Source organism: Dasypus novemcinctus, chromosome 18 (genome assembly GCF_030445035.2).
Source record: "Dasypus novemcinctus isolate mDasNov1 chromosome 18, mDasNov1.1.hap2, whole genome shotgun sequence".
In the NCBI taxonomy this organism is placed as follows: domain Eukaryota; kingdom Metazoa; phylum Chordata; class Mammalia; order Cingulata; family Dasypodidae; genus Dasypus; species Dasypus novemcinctus.
Genome location: NC_080690.1, coordinates 66365515 through 66391051, shown reverse-complemented (window position 1 = coordinate 66391051; position 25537 = coordinate 66365515). Strand labels below are relative to the sequence as shown.

General features: G+C 62.9%; 2 protein-coding genes across 5 annotated transcripts; one reads left to right on the top strand and one right to left on the bottom strand.

Moving 5' to 3' along the window:
* The first annotated feature begins 1191 nt into the window (after positions 1-1191).
* ERCC2 (ERCC excision repair 2, TFIIH core complex helicase subunit) lies at positions 1192-17153 on the top strand. Its single transcript, XM_004448005.5, has 24 exons — positions 1192-1281; positions 1543-1642; positions 2652-2729; positions 2798-2860; positions 3014-3127; positions 4364-4480; positions 4569-4685; positions 5187-5310; positions 5400-5496; positions 5638-5771; positions 5851-6019; positions 8080-8198; positions 10462-10531; positions 10610-10679; positions 10784-10885; positions 11877-11940; positions 12191-12312; positions 13548-13640; positions 13730-13802; positions 14039-14109; positions 14231-14374; positions 14499-14642; positions 15149-15268; positions 16113-17153. Exons 1-23 carry the CDS (start codon positions 1277-1279, stop codon positions 15239-15241), a joined length of 2283 nt encoding a protein of 760 aa, XP_004448062.1. The 5' UTR covers positions 1192-1276; the 3' UTR covers positions 15242-15268; positions 16113-17153.
* On the bottom strand, positions 15346-24799 carry KLC3 (kinesin light chain 3). 4 transcript variants are annotated; one of them, XM_058280430.2, is made up of 14 exons: positions 24736-24790; positions 22973-23042; positions 20606-20871; positions 19845-20069; positions 19407-19473; positions 18598-18817; positions 18224-18311; positions 18037-18138; positions 17431-17604; positions 16598-16688; positions 16477-16517; positions 16285-16391; positions 16041-16104; positions 15346-15581 (listed from the first exon to the last, which is right to left on the bottom strand). In XM_058280430.2, exons 3-14 carry the CDS (start codon positions 20861-20863, stop codon positions 15510-15512), a joined length of 1509 nt encoding a protein of 502 aa, XP_058136413.1. In that variant the 5' UTR covers positions 20864-20871; positions 22973-23042; positions 24736-24790; the 3' UTR covers positions 15346-15509. The 4 variants fall into 4 exon arrangements, 3 of the variants coding, with proteins under 3 accessions (XP_058136413.1, XP_058136411.1, XP_058136412.1); XR_009181623.2 differs by having other exon boundaries at positions 15541-15581; positions 16358-16391; XM_058280428.2 differs by having other exon boundaries at positions 16358-16517.
* Positions 24800-25537: the final 738 nt, after the last annotated feature.

Below are 25537 nucleotides of genomic sequence, written 5' to 3'. Positions count from 1 at the left end.
GGAGTGCTGGCCCGTGTGGATAGCTGGTGTAGCAAGATGATGCAACAAAAAGACACAGAGAAGATATAATAAGAGATACAGCAGAGCAGGGAGCTGAGTTGGCACAAGAGAATGATCGCCTCTCTCCCACCCTGGCAAGTCCCAGGATTGGTTCCTGGAGCTGCTTAATGAGAATATAAGCGGACACAGAAGAACACACAGTGAATGGATACAGAGTGCAGACAATGGGGGGAGGGGGGAGGAATAACTAAATAAATCTTAAAAAAAAAAAATAGGGAATTAGAGGCCTGCCTCTTCTCTGCCCAGATCAGCTCCAGACACTATCACCTACCCTGTAATAGGCCCTTATGGTTTCCTGAATTTTCCTCCGCAGGTCTTGTCACGCTTGACCATATACTTGTTTGTATGTTTAGTATCTGTTCTTTGAGGACAGAAACTGAGCTTTCTTGGCCATGTCTGTGTTCCCAGGGCCAGCATAGGCTCTCAGGCCCCACTGAATGGACGAATGAAAGCTAGTATTTATTGAATGCTTAGTGTGTGAAGCCCCATTTTAACAGCTTTATGTGGGTTAATTCAAGTGTCACCTACATCATAGATATTCTAATCGTTCCTACTTTGCAAAGAGAAAAATGAACCACAGAGGGCTTAAGTAATTTGATCAAGCTCACACAGCTAGTAGACGATGGAGCCAGGATTTGGACCTAGGCTCCAGAGACCCATCTTATCCATCAAACTATACTGCCTTTACATTATTTACTGGTTAAAAAGGGCTGGTACTGTATCTGGCAAACAGTAGACGCTCAATAAATGGGAAGAGTTATTTTTTTCCCACAGGGGACTAGACAGAGCAGGCACTTTATAAACTGATGTTTATTTGGTGCGGTGAAGCCGTTCCTAACTCGCGGGCTCCGAAGGGATCTCCAGTTTCCCCGTCACTCTTCCCCAGACTCCAATCGCTACTGCGATAATCAGAAGTAGGGAGAACGAATCCTATTGAATGGGGTCGATTCTCTCGGCACTCCTCTTTTCATGTTTTGTTCCTGGTTCTCGGCGATCCTCAGCGACGCCTCGGGAACCGCTTTCCTCCCCAGAGCCCGCCCCAGCACGTTTATACGCAAGCGCATTAGCCTGACCGCCTCTGCCTTGGCGGAGTGACGTGCAGGCCAGCCAATGCGCTAGGAGGAAGGTGGAGCGGGTCCTCCAGGGCGCTCCAAGGACCCTGCCTCTTGCTGAATATTCATGAGGGGGCGGGTCGACGCCGCCACAAGCGGGCGCCATGAAGTGAGAGGGGGCTTGGGGGTCGCGGCGTGTTACGCGCGCGGGGCTGGAAGATGAGGAGACCGGCAGGCGCCCTTGGGACCCCGGCGAGGCGCGGGGAGGCTGAAGGGGTGGAGTGGGGAGAGCGGCGGGTTCCGGCGGGGCGGTAACGGGGGTGGGACGCCGAGGGGCCCGGGAGGCTCCTGGGGAAGTGGACGACCGGGAAGTGTGGGGGCTGGAGGGGTGCTGGGGGCCGGGGCACTGACCCGGCAGCCCCCGCCCCAGGCTCAACGTGGACGGGCTGCTGGTCTACTTCCCGTACGACTACATCTACCCGGAGCAGTTCTCCTACATGCTGGAGCTGAAACGCACGCTGGACGCCAAGGTGGGGGGCCCGTTCGTCAGGCGGGGTTGCAGCTTGTGGGTCCAAGACTGAGACTGCAGGACGTCGACCCTAAGACCCCAAGATTGTCCACATCCGAGGTCCTCCGGGATCCAGGACTCTCAAGCCAGCCACCCAGTCATCTAAACTAACAAGAGTTAATAGCCACAGCAGCTAACGTTCTTTTATCAAAGGCTAAACGTTATGGTGCTTAGGAATCGATATAGACTTTTGGAGTCTGCTACCGTGGTTGGCATTCCCGACTCACAGTCTACTAGCCGTGTGCCTTTGGGCAAGTCACTTAACTTCCCTTTTCCACGGTTTCCTCACCTGTAAAATGGGGATACTAATAGTAGCTGCCTCATGGGTTGCTGCAAAGGTTAAATGAGCTAATATACATAAGACAATGGTTCTCAGCCAGAGGTGATTTGCCTGCCCAGAGGACACTTGGTAATATCTGAAGATATTCTTAGTTGTCACACTATGTGTGCTACTGGCATCTAGCGGGTAGGGGTCAGGGATGCTGGTAAACATCCTAGAATGTGCATGGCAGCGCGCACGACCAAGACATAACTGGCTCAAAATGTCAATAGAGCTGAGGTTGCGAAACGTGCAGGTGAGTTACTTCGGCCTGTGCCGGGAAATGTGGAAGTGTTCGCTAAATTCAAAGAAAAAAGAGGCTCACCCTCTCTCAGATACTGTCCTAAAAACTTAACCCACAGCTTCTCACTAATCCTCACAGTCATGCTGTGAGGAAGGCCTTAGCAATAGGCCCATTTTAGAGATAAGGATCCTGAGGCCTGGAGAGATGAAGGTACTTGGCTGAGACCATTCAACAAGTAGGTGGCACAAGTGGGCTTCAAACCCACTGCCCCTGGGGCCCAAACTTGTAACTGCTGTGTTGACTGCTGTTCCAAGGTAGAGCTCCTCTGGGAGGGTAGGGGCATCCTAAAAGTCGTGTCCCCGAAGTTCTGAGAGCCTGTGTCTTGTCCCTCCTGCCCCCAACCCGCAGGGTCATGGAGTCCTGGAGATGCCGTCGGGCACTGGGAAGACAGTGTCCCTCTTGGCTCTGATCATGGCATACCAGCGGGTGAGTGACCCCTGGGCCTGGGGACAGGGTGGAGGAGGGGCAGGGCTGAGCCCCCTTGTCATTGGCAGGCGTTCCCGCTAGAGGTGACCAAACTCATCTACTGCTCGAGGACTGTGCCCGAGATTGAGAAGGTGAGCTGGACCCATCCCAGGGCTCCCTCTCCCCCTCCTGGGGCCTCTCAGTGGTCGCTGTCAGGAGCCTCGGGAGTGTTTGGGAGGCTGGGACCCGGGGGGCGGGGAGAGGCGCATGCTTCCACTGAGGCTGAGTTTCCCACGGCCGAGTAGGTGATTGAAGAGCTGCGCAAGTTGCTCAACTTCTATGAGAAGCAGGAGGGCGAGAAGCTGCAGTTCTTGGGACTAGCTCTGAGCTCCCGCAAGAACCTGTGTATTCACCCTGAGGTGAGAGCCCGTTCCCCTCCTTCCGTTCAGCCTGGGGCTGGGGCAGCACCTCCTTCCACCCAGCAGTCCTAGATCCCCAGACCAGACTTTAGGCAGGTATGTGGGGGTCATGCATGGAATCCCCTTGTCACTTGTCAAATTCTGGCTTGTTCTTGGCCAGGACCAGTACACCTCCTCCAGGGAGTCTTCCTATCTTCCCCAGGTCCAGGAGAGGTTAAAAAGGCAGCTCCTTTTTGTGTGATCTTAAAAAAAAAAAAGATAATAAAAAAACATGCTGAGAGAAAAAAAAAAGGTGGCTCCTTGCAGAGCAGGTGTAGCTCAGTGGTTGAGCGCCTGCTTCCCATGTACAAGGTCCTGGGTTCAATCTCTGGTACCTCCTAAAAAAAAAAAGGCAGCTCATGGAGGCCAGCAGGCCTGTTTTCCTGGTCCTGAAATTGAATAGCCTTGTACACTTAGGTGATTTCTGCTCTCAGACCTCTTCTGTAAAACGGGGATAATTAAGTACCTACTCTATTTGATAAGACAGGGCAAGATGGTACATCTTTATAAGCCCTTAGCGTGTACAAAGAGCTAAGAGAATGTTTGAAATGATCGTGATACTATATTCGTGGTGATATCTGACTTATGGAGTGTTTGTTATTGTTACTAAAGTATAGTCCAAACCCACTGTTCTAAGTGCCTGCACGTGGTGGTGTAACTCGGGCTATAGGTTGGGTAACGTTATTTGTAAGAATATGTGACACACAGTACACGTGATGAATGACAGTTGAAGGGAAGGAGGCCTGGCGTGGACTGAGGAAATGGGAAAGGGGGCGGAGGGTCAGCAGTCTCGGAGTTGTCCCTTTAGTGAAGGAGAAGGGTTTGTTCTTCGGTAAGGAAGCCCCGGCTTGTTAGTGGTGCTACCAACAGAGCCATGGAGAGTTCCGGGCCAGGCAGGGGAAGGGGGTTCTTAGACGGGGCCCTCAAACCTCTGATTCTGGGAACTTGTTGAGGTTGTGGGCATTTTCACACTTCAAAGGATAAAGCAGTTATCCCCAGCTGTCCCCTCAGTCAGCCTCTGCGCCTTAGGCTCGTCAAGGCTAAATGTTTTAAAAATAAGTTTTATCACTCCTGCATCCTTGTGGTGAGTTCCCACGAGTCTTGACTGTTTGATGTTTGAGTTTTCCAAGGAACCAACCAGAGTCTCGGGCCGGTTCAGGGAGTGGGTGGGCCACTCAGCCTGTCCCGTGTCCCCAGGTGACGCCCTTGCGCTTCGGGAAGGATGTCGATGGCAAGTGCCACAGCCTCACGGCCTCCTACGTGCGGGCACAGCACGAGCAGGACCCCAGCCTGCCACACTGCCGCTTCTACGAGGTGCCCTGGGGGCGGGGCAGGGGGTGCAGGCGGGCACCCGGGGCAGCCAGCCACCCTGACCCCTGGGCACCCTCTCTCCCTGCCCCAGGAATTTGACATTCACGGGCGTCAGGTGCCCCTCCCCGCTGGCATCTACAACCTGGATGACCTGAAGGCTGTGGGCCAGCGCCAGGGGTGGTGCCCGTACTTCCTGGCCCGCTACTCGGTGAGGGGTGGGGCCGGGGGACACGTGGGTGAGGGCCACCGTGCCGTCCCTCCTGGCTCTGTCTCCATCTCGACCTGCCTGCCTGTATGTGTGTGTCTGCCTGCCTGTCTGTGTCAGTCACTCTGCTTGCCTGTGTCTTTTTGTCTGTCTCCCTGTGTCCTGTCTGTCTGCTTGTGTCCGTGTGTCTGGGTGTCAGCCTACCTGTGTCTGTCTGCTTTCTGGCATGTGTCCGTTGGGTCTGTGGGCCTCTCCTCTGTCTCTAGCTGACTTCCCTGCTTCTGTCTTTTCTTGTGTGTCTGTCTGTCCCCTTCTCTCTGCTGCTGCCTGTTGCCCCCACCCACTCAGGCTCTGGCCTCCTCGCCTGCCTGTCAGTCTGCCCTCGCCTCGCCTCTGGGTGCCTGGGAGGGAGTGACGTGGCCGTGTGGTCAGGTGAGGGGTGGCGGGGCCTGGGGTGGGCACTGGCAGGCCGGCCGGGGTAACCCTGCGCTCCGCGCCCTGCAGATCCTGCACGCCAATGTGGTGGTCTACAGCTACCACTACCTCCTGGACCCCAAGATCGCGGACCTGGTGTCCAAGGAGCTGGCCCGCAAGGCCGTCGTGGTCTTCGACGAGGCCCACAACATTGGTGAGCAGGGAGCTGGGTGGGAGGGCGCGGCCGGCCCCCCAGACAGCCCCACTGCTCCGACCGAGCCGGCCCTCTCCCCGCTTCTCCAGACAACGTCTGCATCGACTCCATGAGTGTCAACATCACCCGTCGGACCCTCGACCGTTGCCAGGGCAACTTGGAGACCCTGCAGAAGACGGTGCTCAGGTGGGGGGGTGGGGGTGGCCCGTGGACCCTCCCCAGGGCCTTGCGCTCTGCCTGACCTGTCCCTGCCGGCCCCCAGGGGCTCTGGCCCGACCCAGCGCCCCCAGGCCTCCCCTGCTCTTCCCACACCCCGGCACCCCGCAGGATCAAGGAGACAGACGAGCAGCGCCTGCGGGACGAGTACCGGCGCCTGGTGGAGGGGCTGCGGGAGGCCAGCGTGGCCCGGGAGACCGACGCCCACCTGGCCAACCCGGTGCTGCCTGACGAGGTGCTGCAGGGTGAGCACCCCCTCCACTCCTGTCCTCCTCACCCCGCCCCGTCCCAGCCCTGGTGACCGCTGGCCCTCCCTCCCCGCAGAGGCGGTGCCTGGCTCCATCCGCACGGCCGAGCACTTCCTGGGCTTCCTGCGGCGCCTGCTGGAGTACGTCAAGTGGCGGCTGCGGGTGCAGCATGTTGTGCAGGAGAGCCCCCCCGCCTTCCTGAGCAGCCTGGCCCAGCGCGTCTGCATCCAGCGCAAGCCTCTCAGGTATGGCCTGTGGACTGGGCCTTACCGGGGCGCCGTGTGGGGAGGGCGTGAGGAGTGTGTGGAGTGTGCAGGAGGCGCTGGTGGGCCCGGCTAGGGCAGGTGAGTGGGCCAGGCCGTTGGTCCTGGGTCCCCGTCGTGGGCAGGGGCCTGGCGGGCAGCACGTGGCGCCATCAGAATTAAGCTGAAGAGGGGCCCTTGACTGAGGGCTGGCCAGGGAGACGGAGCCAGCAAGCACCGGGAGGCCCCGGAGACCTGCAAGAGTTGGGGGCTATGTCCACCCCGGGCCACTGAAAGCCGGCAGGACTGGTCCTGGGAGAGGGGCTTCCGATGAGCTGAGAGCAGAGCTCTGAGGCCCAGCTGGGCAGGACTGGGGGAAGAAGGCCTGGGACCCCTCTCGCCTCCCACCCTGCCTCACCGACCACCCCATCCTACCCCAAAGCTTGAGGGCAGAGCAAATCCCCCTGGTGCAGTCGGTGGGGTCGGCCTCCTGGGGCACAGCACAGGCTGAGAGTGGATCTGGGGAGGGGTTCATGCCAGAGCTTCCCTCTGCAGTTTTGGATAAGTCAGTGGTCTTCTCTGAGCCTCAGTCTCTGCCTTTATAAAGTGGGTAGGGGCTCAGCATCTCTCCTTCGCAGGGTTTTGTGGTGGTTAGATGAGAAAACGAGGGTGCACCGTGAGGAGCCCGGCGCTGTGCTCGGCACTTGACATGCTGTAGTTCCTTGAGTCCTCAGTGTGGCTGTCCCCATGCTGCTGATGGGGAAACTGAGGCCTGGGGAGATGAAGCCATTGCCCGGGATCACACAGCACCGAGAGGGGGACTCGTGACTCAAACCCAGGCCTGGAGCCTCTGGAGCCTGGCAGCTCTGCCCCTGTGCGGGGAAGCAGCCCGTGACGCAAGTTTTCCCATCTCCTCACCGACCTGGACACTTGTGGACAGAGGAGCTCAGTGGTTCAACGCACATTCCAGAGGGTCTGCTCTGTGCTGGACACAGTGGTGACCGAGATAGCCTGGCCCTGTCCCCCATGGGGCTCAGTGTCCAGTGAGGGCCCAGACCTGTCCCCAGACAGGAACCACCCAGAGTGCAGGGCTGGGATGAAGGAGCCTAGGGGCTGTGGGAGCCCAGAGGGTCAGGGAGGGCTTCCTGGAGAAGGAGATACAGTGGGAACAAGAGAGGGTTGTTCCCACCCCCAACAAAGTCGCGAGTGTCAGGGGAAAGAGACAGGAAGTGAGGACAAGGTTGTGATCAGGGTAGGCTTCCTGGAGGTGGGGACTTGTGAGGGGAAAAGAGATGACTCAGCCAGAAGACCGAGGCCAGCTCCTTCCCTCCCCTTGTTTATTCTTTGGGTGCATGTTCCCTGAGCCCCTTTTCAGTGTCCAGCCTGGTGCTAGGTGGTCCTGGGGACACGTTGGTGACTGAGATAATGGGGGCACAGACTCACCCCCAGACAGGCCGGGATGGGGGACCCCAGGGGGCTGGAGGAGCCCAAAGGGGGCACCCGACCCTGCCTGGCGAGGGGGAAGCCAGGCTTGAAGAATTGAAATCGGGCGGGCAGGTTTTGAACTCAGGCCAGCCACCTGGCTCCAAAGCCAGGCCCCCGAGGGGCGACGGTCGATGCGTGTGCCTGTGTGCCCCCCGCGCGTGGGTGCCGGTTGACGCAGCACCTCCGAGAGCGTGTGGTCGCCTTCCTGTGTGAGCGTGGGAGACTCGGGCCCTGTGTGTCACGGAGAGTGACGGAAGGCAGCCGTGAGCCAGAGACGCGGGTTCCGTGCTGTGCCTGGGGTGCTGGGGTGCTGTGGATCTTCGTGGGGCCTGGTGTGTGCGGTGGTTCTGACTGAGAGCCCGTGGGCGAGATGCGGGTTGTGCCATCGTTCTGCGGCCCTGCCATTGGGCGGCTGTGGCTGTGCGGTGCGCGGCTGTACAATGTGGAGGCACAGAGGTGACCGAAACAGCCAGTCCCTGCCCTCGCAGAGCACCCAGCAACCTTGGGAGACGTGGGGGGGTGCTGGTTCTGCTCGTGGCTGCCCTCTGCGCCCGCTGACCTGTCCGGCCTCCTGCCAGATTCTGCGCCGAGCGCCTCCGATCCCTCCTGCACACCTTGGAGATCGCCGACCTGGCCGACTTCTCCCCGCTCACCCTCCTTGCTAACTTCGCCACTCTCGTCAGCACCTACGCCAAGGGTAAGCGCCTCTCTCCCTGCCTCTGCCGAGCCCCGTGGCAGCTGGAATCAGGGTTCCTACGGAGTCGAAAGAGTTGTCAGCGGGGACTTGGACCTGTAGGGCTGGTACGGCCAGGCGTGGGGTTTGGCTCTGTTCTGAGGGCAGTGGCGAGCCATGAACAGATTTTTTTTTTCCAGTTTTTTTTAAAAGATGTTTTCTATTTTTAAAAATTTTTATTTATTTACTCCCCCTCCCCTCATTGTTTGCGGTCGGTGTCTGTTCTCTGTGTCCATTTGCGGTCTGCTCTCTGTGTCTGCTCTTCTCTTTAGGAGGCACTGGCAACCAAACCTGAGACCTCCCATGTGGGAGAGAGATGCTCAATCACTTGAGCCACCTCAGCTCCACAGTTTGTTGTGTCTCTCATTGTCTTTCCTCTTTGTGTCTCCTTGTCGTATCATCTCATTGCTTCAGCTCGCCATGCCTGTCGTTGCACCAGCTCGCTGTCTTGCTCGTCTTTCCCCAGGAGGTACCGGGAACTGACCCTGGGACCGCCCGTGTGGTAGGCGAGAGCTCAGTTGCTTGAGCCATATCTGCTTCCCCATGAACAGTTCTTGAGTGAGCGACCTCCATGCTAAGATTTGCGTTTTCAAAGGCTCCCTCTGACTGTGGCATGGCGAAGGAAGGGAGGGGGTGGCCAGTGGAGTGAGGTGAGGCTGGAGAAGTTCTGAGGGGTCAGCTCATGCTGGCCTGGGAAGGAGTTTGTCATTCTGCTCTTGAGGGCACTGGGGAGCCATGACAGGTTCCGTGCAGGGTTGGGGCAAGGGCAGGCTTGTGCTTTAGAAAGATTTTTCTGGCAAGGACTAGGGACAGGAGTCGGGGCAGGAGTCGGTGCCCTGAGCAAGAGAAGAGGAGCCTGGGCCAGGGGGCGCCATGGTGGCGGCGATGTGGGCGATAGAGAGGCCGAGACTTGGTGCCTGGGGTGGGGGAGGCAGGAGGGTGCTGCTCAGGTGTCGGCCTGCAGAGGACAGGGAAGGCCACCCCCGTCCCTCACTGCCCTCCCCTTGCCCGGCTCTAAGCTGGCGAGGGCTCAGCTCGGTCCCCGGGGATTGCACTCTCCCAGGGAACCAGGTCAGGCCTGTCTGCTGCCTGCTGCTCGGCTGAGCACAGCCCGTCACCCCCACCCAGGGCCATCCGGCCCTGTGGGAGCTGCCTTCCGTGTCCCTCCTCTTGGTCCCGCCCCGCCTTCCCCCCTGGCTCTGTCCTCTCCTCCCCTCCTGTCCCTGCTGCCCATTCCCAAGCACCTCACCTTCTCTTCCCTGAACATCCTTCCCGGCCTCCTCATCCCCCAGCTGCCGCCCCCTCGTCCTGCTGGTCTCAGCGCAGTAGTGTGTCCCCTCCTCCAGGAAGCCCTCCTGACCCCTAGGCTGGGGCAGACTCCTTCTCAGAGCTCCCTTCCCTCCATCTTGGCCTCACACACTCTGAGTCACCCCTGGGGACAGGACGGTGTGAGCCAAGTGAGGTCAGGGCCAGGGCTGCCTACAGCCGTGTCCTCAGCACCACCCAGCCCGTGGCCAGGCACAGGAGACTTGATTTAATTAAATGAAAGCAAATATGCAAATTCATTCATTCATTTATTCATTCAAGATATGGGGACGAACAGCAAATGGGGACCAGGTGGCAGGGAGGGCCGCTGAGATGCTGACAGTGGAGCCACGTCCCAGGTGGTCAGGTGGGAAGCTTGCCAGGCAGGGGCCGGCAAACACCAGGCCCTGAGTGGTGGTGGAAGGTCAGGCAGAGGCCGGCGAGCAGGGAGGAAGTGGGCTTCGCGTGGCCGGTTCTCTAGACCCCGGCAGAAGTGTGGGCAGCCGCGGGATGGTGCCAAGCAGAGGAGGGACTGATCGCGGCGCGAGTGGCAAGGAGATTAAGGGGAGCAGGGATGGCAGCCGGGAGCCTGGCGAGGAGGGGGAGAAGGAGAAGTGGTTGTTCCGCAGGCAGCAGGTAGAGAGGTCCCCGGGGGAGGCTAGAGGGCTTGGCCGGAGGCTGGGTGGCCCCCGCAGCGCGGGGAGAGTGAGGAATGGGCTCGTGGCGCTCTCTTCTTGGGCTCCCCCCCGCCGTGAACGTTTGCACGCGTCGGCCTGGGGGGCAGCAGAGGCCGGGTGTGTTCTGGAGGCAGGTGCCTGGAGCCGGGGCTCACTAGTGGGGCTGGGGGCGGGGCCGAGGAGCAGATGTGGGGTGTGGAGACGAGCCAGCGGGGGAGCCTCACGGGCCCCGCCCACCCCCTCAGGCTTCACCATCATCATCGAGCCCTTTGACGACAGGACCCCCACCATCGCCAACCCGATCCTGCACTTCAGGTGAGGCCCCGGGGGCTGGGGGACAGGCCCGGGGGCCCTGGGAGCCCCTGCCTGCCTCACGCCCTCGCCTCTCCCCAGCTGCATGGACGCCTCGCTGGCCATCAAGCCGGTGTTCGAGCGCTTCCAGTCGGTCATCATCACATCTGGGGTGAGGACCCCTCTCCCTGTCCCCACCCTGTCCCCAGGCCCCCACTAGGGTGCTCCTGGTCCCTGCCAGCCCTGCTGAGACTCTGTCCACTGTCCCCACTGCAGACACTGTCCCCGCTGGACATCTACCCCAAGATTCTGGACTTCCACCCCGTCACCATGGCAACCTTCACCATGACGCTGGCCAGGGTCTGCCTCTGCCCCATGGTGAGTGGGTGAGGTCGGGGGTGGGGGAGGTGGAGTGAGGGGCGCCTTCCACCCTCCCTCCGCTTCCTGCACTGGCGAGGCAGGACAGCTGTGCAGCTGAGGGCGCGCGTTCTGGACGGGCACACACCCAGGCCCGGCTCTTCTCCCGTGAGCGCGACTCCCCAAGCCTCGGCTTGCTCATCTCTGAAATGGGGTCTCCCAGGGCCATTGAAAGGATTCAGCGAGAAGATGGGTTTAAGATGCTGGTGCAGCCTGGGCCTGGGACACGGTGTAGGGCTCGCTCAGTGTCTGGCTTGATGTGGCTTTGCCTGGCTCGTCTGCTGTGCCCTTGATGAGACTTCCTGTCCATCCCAGTCTCCTCTGTGAAACGGGCATCGTAATACGGGCCTTCAGCCCCTTAGACTGGGTATGTTTTGGAATTTGGAACTTTCCAGAGGCACAGGCATGTGTCATGTGACACCCCCAGAGGGGTCTGGGCAGCTCCCTCTGGTCAAACTCACTTTTCAGCGGCAGAATGTTCTGAAGAGCCACACTGAGGAGGGTGTAAAGGCCCTAAATGCACCCAGATCAGGTCCAATCAGATTTTGCTCAAGAATTAGTTTGTACCAAACTTAAAAGCACGTGGAGGTGGGTGGACCAGGGAAACGCTCGTGCTTGTGGGAGGCTCATCTGAGGCGATGCTCGGTGGCTGTCGAGGTCCAGGAAGCAGCTGGCCCGGGGCTGCGGCGGCTGGGGCGCACCTGCTGGCTGGGAGCGGGGACAGGCTCCGGTGCCGGTCCGCCTCTGCTGTTGCCCGTCGCCGGGGGTTCTGGGCAGGTGACTCCCCTCGGGGCCTGCGTTCGTCTGTAGGGGGCAGGTGGGGGGCAGGCGGGGGGCAGCAGAGGCTTCATTCACCGAACATCTCCAAGGCTGAGGTCAGCCCTGGCAGGTGAAGAGCCTCCCACCTGTGCAGCCGCGCTGCTTTGCTTATTACCTCTCTTGCTCATGGCAGATCATCGGCCGTGGCAACGACCAGGTGGCCATCAGCTCCAAATTTGAGACCCGGGAAGATATCGGTAGGCCGTTTGGGGGTTTGGTTTATGTGGGTCCTGAGAGGAGAGGTATCAGTTCAGTCTAGTCACGCCGCAGTAACAAATACCCCCGAATCTCAGCAACTGAACACCCGGGGGGTTATTTCTTGCCCATGGTATGTGCCGTGGTTCCTGGGAATACCGCGCTCCAGACAGGGCATTAGACAGGCGTGCGCTAACAGGGCGTGGGGCGGAGGACCCCGGCCCGGAGGCTCCAGCCTCTGACCCCCCTCAGCCGTGATCCGGAACTACGGAAACCTCCTGCTGGAGATGTCGGCCGTGGTCCCCGACGGCATCGTGGCCTTCTTCACCAGCTACCAGTACATGGAGAGCACCGTGGCGTCCTGGTACGAGCAGGTGCGTGCCCCACCTGCTCCTCCTCAGCCTTGCCCTGTTCCTTTGCATGTTGGTTTCATTCCTGGTTTGCGTTAAGTCGTAAAATGTATCGTATGTGACAGGACTGTGTATAAAACACAGCAACAGCTTAAAGGACAGCTGGCACCTAGGGTGTCCCCTTGCTTGCTCGCACTTCTGGGTCCCTCGTTTCCTCCTCTCTCTGCGGTTGTCACCATGACTGTCCTCCAGCGGAGGGGGTTTGGTGTGGAGAAACCGGTAGCGGGTGGGACCTGCTAATGCTGTGCTGTTAGAGGAAGACTCCAGAAGCCAGGCTGGGCAGGGCCTGGGGAGGGTCAGAGCCCCTTCAGGGGGAGCATGTGAGCCGGGCCCTGGGGTGTCCTGGATGCGGGGCTCGCCACAGCTGGGCGCTGGGTGCCTACAGGGTGCAGGCGGAGGAGTGGGTGCTCTCAGCTCACAGCCTCTGAGCCCCAGCTCTCGGGGGCCAGTTGAAGCAAGTGTTCCTTCAGGATGAGATGAGTGAACCTGGCTAAGCCAAGCATCAGGGGATGGGGGGCGGAGGAGTGGGAAACATGTCCACTTGGGGCCGTGGCCAAGACACTGGCCTTGTCCTCAGGCCCTTTTGTCCTGAGTGCCCCTTGTGCCCTGTGTAAGGAACCTTGGCCGTGAGGAGAGCCTCCTGGTGTTCTTCCAGGAGCGCTGCAGTTGCAGCTTCGCACTTAGGCCTGGAGGTGCCTCCATTCACCTTTGTGTATGGTGTGAGGCAGGGGTGAACGGTCACTTTGCCTCATGGAAATCCAGCTGTTTTACCACCATTATCTGCAAAGAGCTTTTCCCACTGACGTGCACAGGCAGCCATCTGTGTGGGTTTCTGGACCCTCCCTTCTGTCCCACTGGTCTGTTTGTCTATCCTTGCATCAGAACCAGGCTGTAGTAAGCCCGGCAGTGTCATAGGTAAAACCTCAGGGCAGCCTCTGGTGGGCTCTGCCTGGCCGACATCAGCCCCTCCACCACTCACTGCTGGGGAACGGGGGGCCCCGAGTGGGGACACATGCCCGTCCCACACCCTTGCCCCACTGCGGGCACAGTGGTTGGATCCCCCCGGATCACAAGGTTTCCCCCTCTCTCTGCGTGGCAGAGGTGGGCAAGCTGAGGCCCAGCCTGAGAACAGCCAGCCGCAGAGGCCAGGCCCCTCACGTGCCATCCGCCATCCCACCTGAGCCCTGGTGTCCTTCTAGGGCATCCTAGAAAACATCCAGAGGAACAAGCTGCTCTTCATCGAGACCCAGGACGGGGCTGAGACCAGTGTTGCCCTGGAGAAGTACCAGGAGGTGGGCGGGGTGGGTGGGGGACACTGGACGACAGGCCGGGGGAGGGGCAGGAGGCAGTGGCTCTGCAGTGACTCCCGTCCCTTCCCCAGGCCTGTGAGAATGGCCGCGGGGCCATCCTGCTCTCGGTAGCCCGGGGCAAAGTGTCCGAGGGAATTGACTTTGGTGAGTGGCCCAGGCTCTCCCCTCGCTTGCTGCCTGCAGGGGGCTCCCGGGGGCTCCTGCCCACTGTGCTTCCTGCTGCCGCACGGATCCAGCCCCCTCGCTCCCCCGGCCCCGGGCCCCGGGTCGGGCCCTCCGAGCACACGCGCGCTCTGCCCACTCTCCCCTGCTCCTGGCCAGTTAGCACGGCTGCCCCGCCCAGCACCCGACCTCGTGACCCCTGTCCTCTGCCCCCCCAGTGCACCACTATGGGCGGGCCGTCATCATGTTTGGGGTCCCCTACGTCTACACCCAGAGCCGCATTCTCAAGGTGAGCAGCACCCCGGGCCACAAGGGCTCCTGGGGGCCCGTCCTGGGACTGGCGCGGTTTGTGGGGGGGGGGGCTGCGCCGGCAGGACGGGCCCCACACTGCCGCCCTGCCCCGCCCGCAGGCCCGGCTGGAGTACCTGCGGGACCAGTTCCAGATCCGCGAGAACGACTTTCTGACCTTCGACGCCATGCGGCACGCGGCCCAGTGCGTGGGCCGGGCCATCAGGGGCAAGACGGACTACGGCCTCATGGTCTTCGCCGACAAGGTGGGTGCTGGGCGCCCCGCCCCAGCCTCAGGGAGCAGCTGGGGCCCCAGGCGCTCCACAGACAGGCCCGGGTGGCCGGCCGGGGCCCGGCGCTCACGCCTTCCCTCTCCCCTCCTGCTCCAAGCGGTTTGCGCGGGCGGACAAGCGCGGGAAGCTGCCCCGCTGGATCCAGGAGCACCTCACGGACGCCAACCTCAACCTGACGGTGGACGAGGGCGTCCAGGTGGCCAAGTACTTCCTGAGGCAGATGGCGCAGCCCTTCCACCGGGTAAGCGGGAACCGGCCTGCGCGCTCCCTGCCGCCTCCCAGGCGGGGCTCCTCCTCCAGAAAGCCCTCTGGGGTTTCTCACTTAGCCCCGGGAACTGGGGGGAGTCTCAAGGGGCCCTGTTCACACACGTGAGGCTACAAGAGGGGTGCAAGCACGTGGCGAGCCCCAAGGAGGCAGGAGAGAGGATTTGGGGTGAGGAGTTCGGATGAGGAAGAGGGGGCGTGCGTGCCGGCCTCCGGAAAGGCGATCCTGCTCTGCGGCTCGGATGCAAATCTCTGGCTGCCACCGCCCTCCCTGCGGGCCCGGCCGTTCCCAGGCGCAGTGTGCTCTGGATAACGAGGGACATTTCCACTTCGCAGCATCCTGTCTCATGGCCCCCATGCAAGCCACCACCTGTTCCTACTGGGCCTTGAGTCAGACCGTGTCCCCGCTGGGGAGCCCGGGGAAGCACAGCAACTCTCCCCATCCTCGCCCTGACCCTGTACCCCCCTTTCTTGCCCCTGCAGGAGGACCAGCTGGGCCTGTCCCTGCTCAGCCTGGAGCAGCTGCAGTCAGAGGAGACGCTGCGCAGGATAGAGCAGATCGCCCAGCAGCTGTGACCGCCGGGCGCGGCAGAGCTGTGAAAGGTATTTGCGGCCCCTCCTGAGTCCTGCCTGGCCCTAGGTCCCGGGGCGGGGGGCACTTATTTGCAGGCAGCCTCATGGACGTTCCTTGCTGCCAGATCTGCAGCCTTTAATCGCAGGAGAGGGAAGCGGGTACTTGGAGAGGCAGGCGGGAGCGGGGTGGGGAGCAGGGGACAACCTCCCCTCGGCCCGCCCTCCCCCGCGCTTTTCCTGAGACGTGGTGGCCAGCGAGGTCCTGTCAGCTTTAGCGGGGGCCCAGGTCGTGGGTGCTGGTGCTGAGGGTCCGAGAGGCCTCGCTCAGGTGCCGGGTGGAGAACTGGGGACACACACGGGCAGGCGAGGGACGGGTTGCACCTCTGCTCCAGGCGCCCTGTGGCTGTGTCTCTGTCCCCGTGTCCGCCCCCCACTCCCACGTCCTCGGCTGCCAACCCGCCCGGCCTGCTGGCCTTCGTGGGCCTTCGTGTGCCCCGCCTCCGCGTCCAGCCTGGCTGACCCCACGTCCAGCTGCTGCGCCTGTGTCCACCCATGTCCCCACCTCTCCTCCCTCCTCCTGCACCCACCCTTACCCCCTAACTGACACCAACCCACCCATCCTCTGCCTCGATCCCAGGTACAACCTCCATTTTCCTGTCCCACGTCTACCCACGTGTCTCCTCATCTGCCCTCTGCCCCCATGTCAACTCCTGTCCTGCGCCCACCCCTGTCCCCACATCTATCCACGGCCGCCCGCTTCCCATACTCTGTCATTGACCCAGGGTCCCTGTCAGCCCCTCACCTGAGTGCCAGCAGCCCTTGGGCCATCCACATTCAGCATGTTGAGTGACACGGCTCTCTTCATCCTGCACAGGAGGGGCAGGCGGAATGAGCCACTCCCTGCTGGAGGAGGCCTCGCCCACATGGTGTGAGCTCTGGTGCAGGTGGAGATGGGAGCCATGGAAGGTTCTTGAGCGGGACAGCAGGGGGTGGGGCTCAAGAGTCTGGACCTTCCGGGCCCTTGGCTGACCTGATCCAACACTCACCCGGCTGTTCCCGCCACCCCCTCGCCTCGGAGCCGGGAGACCAGCTTCTCGCTGCCACGCCGGATGGACTCACGGAACTTGGAGAATGAGCTGCTCCGGCGCAGGGCCTGGGAGGGGGCCAGGGACACTGGTCAGTCCCCCCGTCCTACCTGTCCCCAGCTCCCCAGAGACCGAAGCAGAGCCCACCCTCACCTGCGGATCTGCGTTACCAGCCGTCTCTGTGTTGGGGGCTCCTGGGGGAACAGACGGGGGATCAGGGTGGGACTGGGGGCTTGGGAGGCTGCCGGGGAGGGTGGAAGGGGCGGGGGCTCACCGAGGGGGGCGGGCAGGTCCTCCCTGCTGAGGATTTCTTTGTACAGCTCTTCCGCCTGCTGGTACTTGTTCTGTTTCAGGTAGGCCGAGGCCTGTGGGGAGGGCAAGGCTTGTGAGCTGCGCTCCAGCTGGGAAGCTCCCAGGTGCCCTGCACCCCAGCGCCCCCACCCCAGGCCCCCACGGCCATCCTTCTGAGGTGCACACTGACGGCCCCTCCCCTGCTCGAAGCTTTGCGGGGCCTTCCCGGGCCCTCAGGAAGGAGCCCGCTCACCCTGTCCCCGAGGCTTGCCCTACAACAGAGCGGGCTTGCATCCCGGCCCCACCGGGCTGGGTGACCCAGGGCAGGGGCTTCCTGTCTCTGAGCCTCTGACCCTGTTTCCTGCTCTACCTGGGGCTGGTGATTTAACCTCTGTGCCTCAGTTTCCTCATCTGCAAAATGAGGGTGACAGCAGCTCCTACCTCATAAGGTCTTGTAAGAAATAAATAAGATGATACAGGGAGCGCGCGGAGAAAGGGGGTTAACACAGTAAGAACTCAATAAATATTTGATGCTGTCAGCTGGTTCCGGCCAGTCTCTCCAGTGTCCTCTTCCCCCGTGAACTTGCTGGTTGCCTGGCGCTTCCCTTAGAACTTCTCACGAGCCGCTTTGTGCTGAGGGCCCAGCTCAGAGACACCTCGTAGGGGACGTCTTTCCCAAGAACCCTGCCGGGGGGGGGCTCCTCGTCCCCACAGTCCCGTCCTGTGCTCGGCAGGTCGGGGGGCTCCCTGGGCCCCTGGTCCTGATGCTCCTGGGGGGGGTGAGGGGCAGAGGAAGGGGGGCAGCCCTCGGCTCACCAGGTTGTTCTTGGTCTTGGCCACGTTGGGGTCGTGCGGGCCGCCCAGGGCCTGGTAGATGCCCAGGGCGCGGGCGTAGTGCCGCTCCACCGCCTCAAACTTGCCCTGGTTCTGGCAGAGCAGGGCCAGGTTGTTGAGCTGCTTGGCCACGTCCGGGTGGTCGGCGCCCAAGACCTGGGGGTCAAGGTCACGGGGTCACAAGCCATAGGGTCCTATGGGACTGGTAGGCCGCATGCTATGAAGTCACCATAATGGGGGGGTGTGACATAAATTAGGGTTTTAGGATCAAAGCAGAGAATTAATGAGGCTGGGGGTCGGAAGCCCTGTCAGATGGGGAGACTATAAGGTCAGGGGTCACAGGGTTCAGAGAATTGGGAACAAGGTCAAATTGGCGGATACGAGGATTGGCGTTGTCTGGTGACCACGTGAGGCTGGAAAGGGTAGGAGTGGGTGTGGAGACCAAATGAGATGAACTGGGGGGATGCACAGTATCAAAGGTGAGGGGTGTGAAATTGGGGGGGCATCCCAGCGCCAGTCCTCGCGGGGGCCTGGCAGCAGTAGCTGGGAAGAGCCAGGCGGCACCGGTGGGCTGGGAAGGGGCGGGACCTTCTCCCGGATCTCCAGGGCGCGCTGGCACAGGGGCTCCGCCTCCCGGTAACGCCCGCGCTTCCCGTAGAGGACCGCCAAGTTGTTGAGGGTGGCGGCCACCTGGGGGAACGGGGGTCACAGGTCAGGGACCGGAAGGCCCAGCCACGGGCGCCCCCTCCCCCACCCCGCCTAGGGCCCCACCTACCGCGGGGTGCTCAGGGCCCAGCGTCTGCTCCCGGATCTGCAGGGCGTCGTGGAGGAGGTCTGTGGCCTCTTTGTACTTGTTCTGGTCCCTGCCGGGCGGCCACAGGGATGGAGGGGGTTGTCAGGCCCGGGTGGCTGGGGTGAGCGGGAGGGGGCAGCAGGGCCAGGACCCAGCCGAGCAAGGGCGGCCCCCTCTGGGTCTCCCACACCGATCCCCGGGCCCCGACCCCTCTGCTCTCCCCACAGCCCTCTACCACCGTTGCGGTCTCCCTCACACTCCGCCCTGCCTGGGTCGCGGCTGCCCCTGCTCGTCGGCGGCCCCTCCTCTCCCACTCTCGTCCCCCGCCCCCGGGGCCCCAGGCTGGCAGAGCTCACCGGTACACCAGCGCCAGGATGTTGAGCATGGTGGCCACGTCAGGGTGGCAGTGGCCTGAGCTCCGCTCCAGGTCCTCCAAGGCCTGGCGGCACAGAGGCACGGCGACCTCGTAGCGGCCCTGGCCCGCATACTGGATGACGAGGTTGTGCAGGGTCCGGAGGCGGGCTGGGATCTCGTAGCCGCCCTGCTGAGCTGCCGCCGCCCCGGCCGCCTCTGGGCCTGGGGGGGACCAAGTCACTGCGCGCCCGCCACCATGCCAGGGGACAACGCTGCAGAGCTGGGGTGGTGGCAGCTGCCTCCCTGCCCTGGCTTCTGAGACTGCGATCCCAGACATCTAAGAGGCCCACGGATGCGTCCTGGACTGGGGCCACGAGGTCGCGGCCACCACCACCTGCCCGCCCCAGCCCCTGCCCCCTCCTGACGCCCTGCCCGCCCCAGCCCCTGCCCCTCCTGACGCCCTGCCCGCCTCAGCCCCTGCCCCGTCCTGACGCCCTGCGCGCCCCAGCCCCTGCCTGTCCATATGCCCTGCCCGCCCCAGCCCCTGCCCGTCCATATGCCCTGCCCACCCCAGCCCCTGCCCCTCCAGACGCCCTGCGCGCCCCAGCCCCTGCCCGTCCATATGCCCTGCCCGCCCCAGCCCCTGCCCCCTCCTGACGCCCTGCCCGCCCCAGCCCCTGCCCATCCTGACGCCCTGCCCTGGCCTGATGCCCTGCCCGCCCCAGCCCCTGCCCCTCCTGACGCCCTGCCCGCCCCCAGGCCCTGCTCCCAGCCTTTGGAGCCCCGCCTTTTAGCCGCCTCCCACACCCACCTGTCCTCTCCTCCTCACTGGGGAACAGGGCCGCCAGGCTGTCTCGGCGAGGAGGGGACTCGGGCTGCTGCGGGGAGGACAGGGAAGCGGGAGTCATGAGGCGGGCGGGCTAGTTTCAGAGCCGGACCCAGTATCTCAGGGTAGGAGGGAGGTGCAGGGCCGAGCCCAGGGGCTGGGGAGCATCTGGGGCTTTGTGGAGCCACCAGGGGGCTTTGCAGGGGGCGGGGGCTCTGTGGAGGGTCAGGGGGTTGTTGGCGGGGGCGGGGGACTCTGCCTAGGGTTGGGGGGCTGTGGGGTTGTAAGGGGGGTCTGGGGCCCTGTGGAGTGTTGGGTTCTTTGAAGGCCCTGCAGGGGGTTGGGGGCCCTGGGGTGCTGAGTTGGGTTGGGGGGCGGGGCTCCCCCGAGAGCGGCCGCCCCGTCTCACCCTGCCCTGCGAACCTGGCTCTCCGCATCGTACTGCCGCAGCTGCCCCAGGAACTCCAGGTGGCTCTTCTCCTCCTCTAGCTGGGCCACGGCCTCCTCGCTGGCCCGCAGCCGCCGCTGCGTCTCCTCCAGCTCCTCCCGCAGCCACGCGTTCTCCTGGGCCAGCCGCCGGGCCTGCGCCCGCAGCCGCTGCTTCTCCGCCTCCAGGGCACCCACGTGCGCCGACAGCGCCAGCAGCACCTGCGGGGCAGGGGAGGCGGGCCGGGATCAGGGCCCACCCAGGGCCCCAAAGCGGGCCGGGGCCACCCCCATGCTGGCCAAGATGCCCCCAGGTTCTGCATGGAGCAGTCCCCGTGATGCTCAGAGGGCCATTCCACCCAGAGACCCCCGATTTCCCCAGGCACCCGTGATGTACCGCTGCATCCCCAAGGCCTCCCCAGGAGGGACCCCATCTGGTTCAAGGGTCTCTGCCACACACAAGGGCTCCCCAAAGCGGTCCAGAGACCCCTTCTTTGGTCTTGAGCCTCCCCCTCCCAGGCCTGGTCCCGGCCCCAGACCACCCTCTGCAATGCTGACCCTATACCTGCCCCTGCCTGTCCCCAGGCCTGACCCCCACCCCTGCCTTCCTGTCCCCAGATGTCTGGGCCTCCTCCATCCCGGGCCCTACCTGCTCCCCAGGCCTGAGCCCCCCCACACCTGGCCTCTTATACCCGAGACTCATCCAGCCCAGCTTGACCGTGCCCCCATACCTGCCCCCCAGGCCGGGCCCCTCGTACCTGCGCCTCGCCCAGCCCCAGCTCGATGGCCTCCAGCGAGTGACACACCACCTGGTGCTTCTCCTCCAGCAGCTCCGCGCCGGGGGCCGGGCTCTGCCCCGCCAGGGCCTCCGCCAGGTGCCCGGCCAGGCCGTGGTGCTCGGCCCGCAGCGCCTCCAGCCCCTGCACCACCTGCCGGGTCTGCCGCACCAGGTCCTCAGGGCTCAGGCGCTCGGGGCCCAGCGCCACGCCTCCGGGGGCGGCCACCTGCACCGACATTGCTGCTCCTGGGGGCAGTGGGGGGTGTCAGTGCCAGCCCCCACGCCTCCTCACCCCAGCCAGCCCCCCCCCCACACCTCCTCACCCCAGCCAGACCCCACCCCCATGCCCTCCTCACCCTAGCCAGCCCCCCACGCCTCCTCACCCCAGCCAGCCCCCACCCCCATGCCTCCTCACCCCAGCCAGACCCCCACGCCTCCTCACCCCAGCCAGCCCCCACCCCCATGCCTCCTCACCCCAGCCAGCCCCCCACGCCTCCTCACCCCAGCCAGCCCCCCACGCCTCCTCACCCCAGCCAGCCCCCACCCCCATGCCTCCTCACCCCAACCAGCCCCCCACGCCTCCTCACCCCAGCCAGCCCCCCACGCCTCCTCACCCCAGCCAGCCCCCACCCCCATGCCTCCTCACCCCAGCCAGCCCCCACCCCCATGCCTCCTCACCCCAGCCAGCCCCCTGCCTCCACGCCCATCCCAGCCAGCCCTCCTTTGGAGACTCTCTGGACCCACCGCGTGTGTGTAAGGAACCGCGGTCGCGCGAGCAGCGAGCTCGTGGCCCCACACCTGCCCTCGGCTCACCCGGCCCCCCCTCCCCACCCCAAGGAGCCCGGATACCCTGACCCAGAACTCGCGGCTGCGCGAGCTGGTGCGGCGGCGCCCTCCTCCGCCAGGCGAGGGGCAGGGCACGCGGAGGCGCGGCCTCCCATGAGCTCACTCTTAGGGTGCTTTGTTGGGAACCAGTCAGACCGCTGGGGGTGGGGCGCGGCCGGGAGGAGAGGGCCGGGGGGCTGGGGTGCCGGAAGCAGAGGCGGCCCCTCGGTTGGGGGGACGGGGCCTGACAGGCCGACAGACCCTGGGGGGGCAAGAGCCCCACCCTCCACCACAGACAGGCCCGGCCGGCCGGGGCGAGTTGGGACACACGTGCAGCAGGCGTGGCCCGCGGCTGTCACACCGTCCACCTGGGCTCCCACGCCGGTCGTGCGGGAGACGAGGTCACAAACGCCTAGCCGGCGGCGCCGGTGTGGCCCTCACAGTCACACTCACACACCTTCAGAAACAGCACAACACACACGCACACCGCTCTCCCTCCTTAGCCATACGACGCAACACCCAACGCCCAACACACATTCTCCCCTCACTCAAATACAACGTAACACACCCACACATGCGTTCTCTCAGAAACACAATTCAACACACTGCTTTCATTCAAACACAACACACACACACATTCTACTCTTGGAAATAGAACTTGATACACATTCCTCTAAGAAACAGAAACGCAACACAAAAACGTTCCCCTTTCTGGGGAGTGGGTGTGGCTCAGTGGTTGAGCGCCTGCTTCCCATGCACGAGGTCCTGGGTTCAATCTCCCGGACCTCCTAAAACAAAACAAGACAAAACAGGAAACATTCTCCTTTCCAAAATACAACTCAATGTCTGGAAATACCACACAATAGAAACACATTCTCTTCCCAGATACAACACACACAGAGGACAACTCTCTTCCCCCAAACACAATGGAATACATACCCCCATACCCACGTTTTCCTTTCAGAAATACAACCTGATACAACGTGCAAACTCAGACACACACATTCTTCTCTGAGAAAACACACACACACTCTCCCTTCTTAGAAATACAGCACAATACATGCATTATTCTCAGAAATACAACTCAACCTTTAGACACACGCCCTTCTTTCAAATGCTACACATTCACAACACACTTCCCACTTAAAACACAACGCAATACACACACCCACATTCTCCTTTCACAAATACAGCTAATGTCACTCACACACACACTCTCCTCTCAGAAAAAAACACACATGCTCGCCCCCCTCGGAACACAACCCAGCACACAGGTGCACACGCACAAACTCTCTCTTCTTCCCCACCCGCCTCCTCTGGGAAAACCAGCAAATCCCCACTTACATTCCGGAGGGTCTCCCCGACCTCGTTGTCCTTCCCCGCACCCCGGGCCCCTCCCCTTCACACAGGGCTGCCCCCTCCAAGACGCACGCCCGGCTTTCACCTTGGACTTGCCCCCACCTCCCCCGATTCTTCTAACCCCCACCTTCTCGCCCAGCCAGCCGGGCCCTCAGGCCCCTACCGTGTGTGCAAGTGACCTCTGAGCTCAGCTTCAGTCACCCTGCCGGAAGGGGGTCCCCTGGTGCAGACGGCTGTGAACACACAGAGAAGGCAGTTCCACGGTCCCCGCAGCCACACCTGGCCACTCCACGAAGCTGCCCGGTCCCTCGGAAACCTGGAGGCCCGCACCTGCGCCCAGCTCCCAGCTGCACCCCGCAAGGGCAGGCGCCTTACCCCGGAGGCTTTCCCGAGGCCAGTCACTCTCTCAATATGTGCGTGTGTCTCGCGCCTCACGCACAAGCCACACAAATAAACTCACAATCACCAAGCCCATCAGCCACCCTGACAACCACAGCCACACATTAGTCACACAGCCCTGCCAACCTCCCGCAAGGTCGCACGCCACACAGCCCAGTGCGCCCGACGCTCACACACGCATCGCCCCCCGGCCGGCCTGACAACCACAGGCAGAGTCACAGTGACACAACACTCACCCTCAGCCGGGCATCACCCCGGCTGTCTCCCAGACACGGCGCTCGCCCGCGTCCAGGCGCCCCTCAGCTGTGCCCCACGCGCGGGGCCCGCCGCAGACTCCCTCCTCTGCCCTGTCACCTAGGCACCCGCCTCCGTCCCTCGGGGGCCAGGGGCCTCGCTGGCCCCCGCGTCCCGCACAGCCCGGCCCCTCTCGCCCCACATGGACAGCGCCCCAGGCCGTGGCACGGCGTCGCCCGGACACCTCCTCTCTGCAGTCCTCTCCACACTCACACACGCGCCCCTCACGCAGCCCCCCACGCTTCCACATGCTGTCGCACGCCGCAGCCCTGCTGCACAGTGACAGCCAGGTCAGCCCCAGCTGTGTCCACCCACGCACACCAGCCCATAGGTAAGTCACACCACCTCGTGCTCGCCTTCGCGACTCTGCCGTTCACAGCCACGCAGCCAGGCGGTTCCCACGCTCTCGCGGCGTTCATCCTGACCTACAGGGGATCCCACTCGCGCCCCCGACCCAGCCACACAGACACACGACGCCCACACGCAGAGAGCTGCCCAGTCACCCTGCCTCTTTCTACACACACCCAGTCCTGGAGACTGTCCAACCCCCAGCACATGCACCTCACACAGCCACGCAACATCACACAGACACGCAACATCACACAGACACGCAACATCACACAGACACGCAACATCACACAGGTACAACCAGACGGTGGCCCACGTGTCCCGCTCAGGGATCCCAACCCACATCCTCCACACAGTCGCTCGATCGCCTCCCTCACACTCAGACGCACAGCCTTACACCATCACACACGCACACCGCAGCCGCGCTGGGCGCTCTCCCAGGCCCACTGGCCCGGGCCCCATCCAGACTCACCCTCCCCAGGCCGCACAGCCTCACCCCCCGCCGGCCAGCGCGGCGCGCACCCGGCCTCGCGGCCGTCACAAGGGCCCCCTCCCTCTCCCCTCCCTACCCCCTCCCTCTCCCCTCCCGCCCTCCCCCCCCAGGCCCCGCCCGTCCCTGGCCGCTGTTTACCTGCGCGCGGGGGGAGGGGCGCGGCCCGGGCCGGGTCTCCAGCCCCCGGGGGACCCCAGGGCGCGGCAGGGGGCGCCCAGGGGCCTCAAGGTCCCAAGCCCGTCTCCAGGAGGGCGAGCCCCGGGGAGCGCGCGGCCCCGGTCCTCCCGCTGCGCCCCCCATCGGCGCTCGCGGCCCCGGGGCTCCCTGCCCGCCCCCCCCGGCCCGCCCCCCTGGCCCGCCGCCCCCGCGCCCCGCCGCGCCCCGCAGCTCACCGTTCCGGGCTGCGCCGGGCTGAGCCCCGCGTCTCGGGCCGCGGGCGGCTCCTCCGGGGGGCGGGACGGTTGGGGAGCCCCGCCCCCGCAGGTGAGCCGGGGCCCGCCCACTGCCCCGCGCCGGCCGGGACCCGCGGCGCCACCTGCGGGAATCGCGCCGCGTGGGGTCAGCGCGCCGGGGCGAGGCTGGCGTCGCGGGGACTGGGAACCCTGGAGCCTGCGGTCCCGGCTCGACGGCCTTCCCGCTGTGCCCGCGGCTTGGAGCTCTCTTCCTGCAGATCTTCCTGCAGATCTCGTCGCCGGCAGGCCTCTTAGCAGAGGCTGCTTCCTCCGAGAAGCCCTCCCTGACCACCTCATCTAAATTGCACCCATCAAAGTACCACCTCATTTCCCTGCTTGATTTTGTTCACAAAATTATCAGGGCCAAAAATTATTTTATATAACATTATATCATATCAGATATTATGTTATGCCATATTGTAATATATTAATTATGTTATGTTATATTATATTTATTATATTAATTATGTTATATTGAGAGGAGAGGTAATGTGATGGCTACAATTATAGGCTCTGGGTTCAAATCCTTATTGGCGGCCCTTACTGGCTGTGCAGATCTTGGGTAATTAAATTTGTGTCTCTGTGCCTCACTTTCCTAATCTGTAAAATGGGAATAGTCAAAGGGTTATTGCCAGGATTGAATGAGTTAATAAATGGTCAACACTTTTATCAGGGTCCAGGACGTTGGGAAGCTCTTAGCAAATGTTAGCTACTGATTGTATACTATTATATTACTCATTCC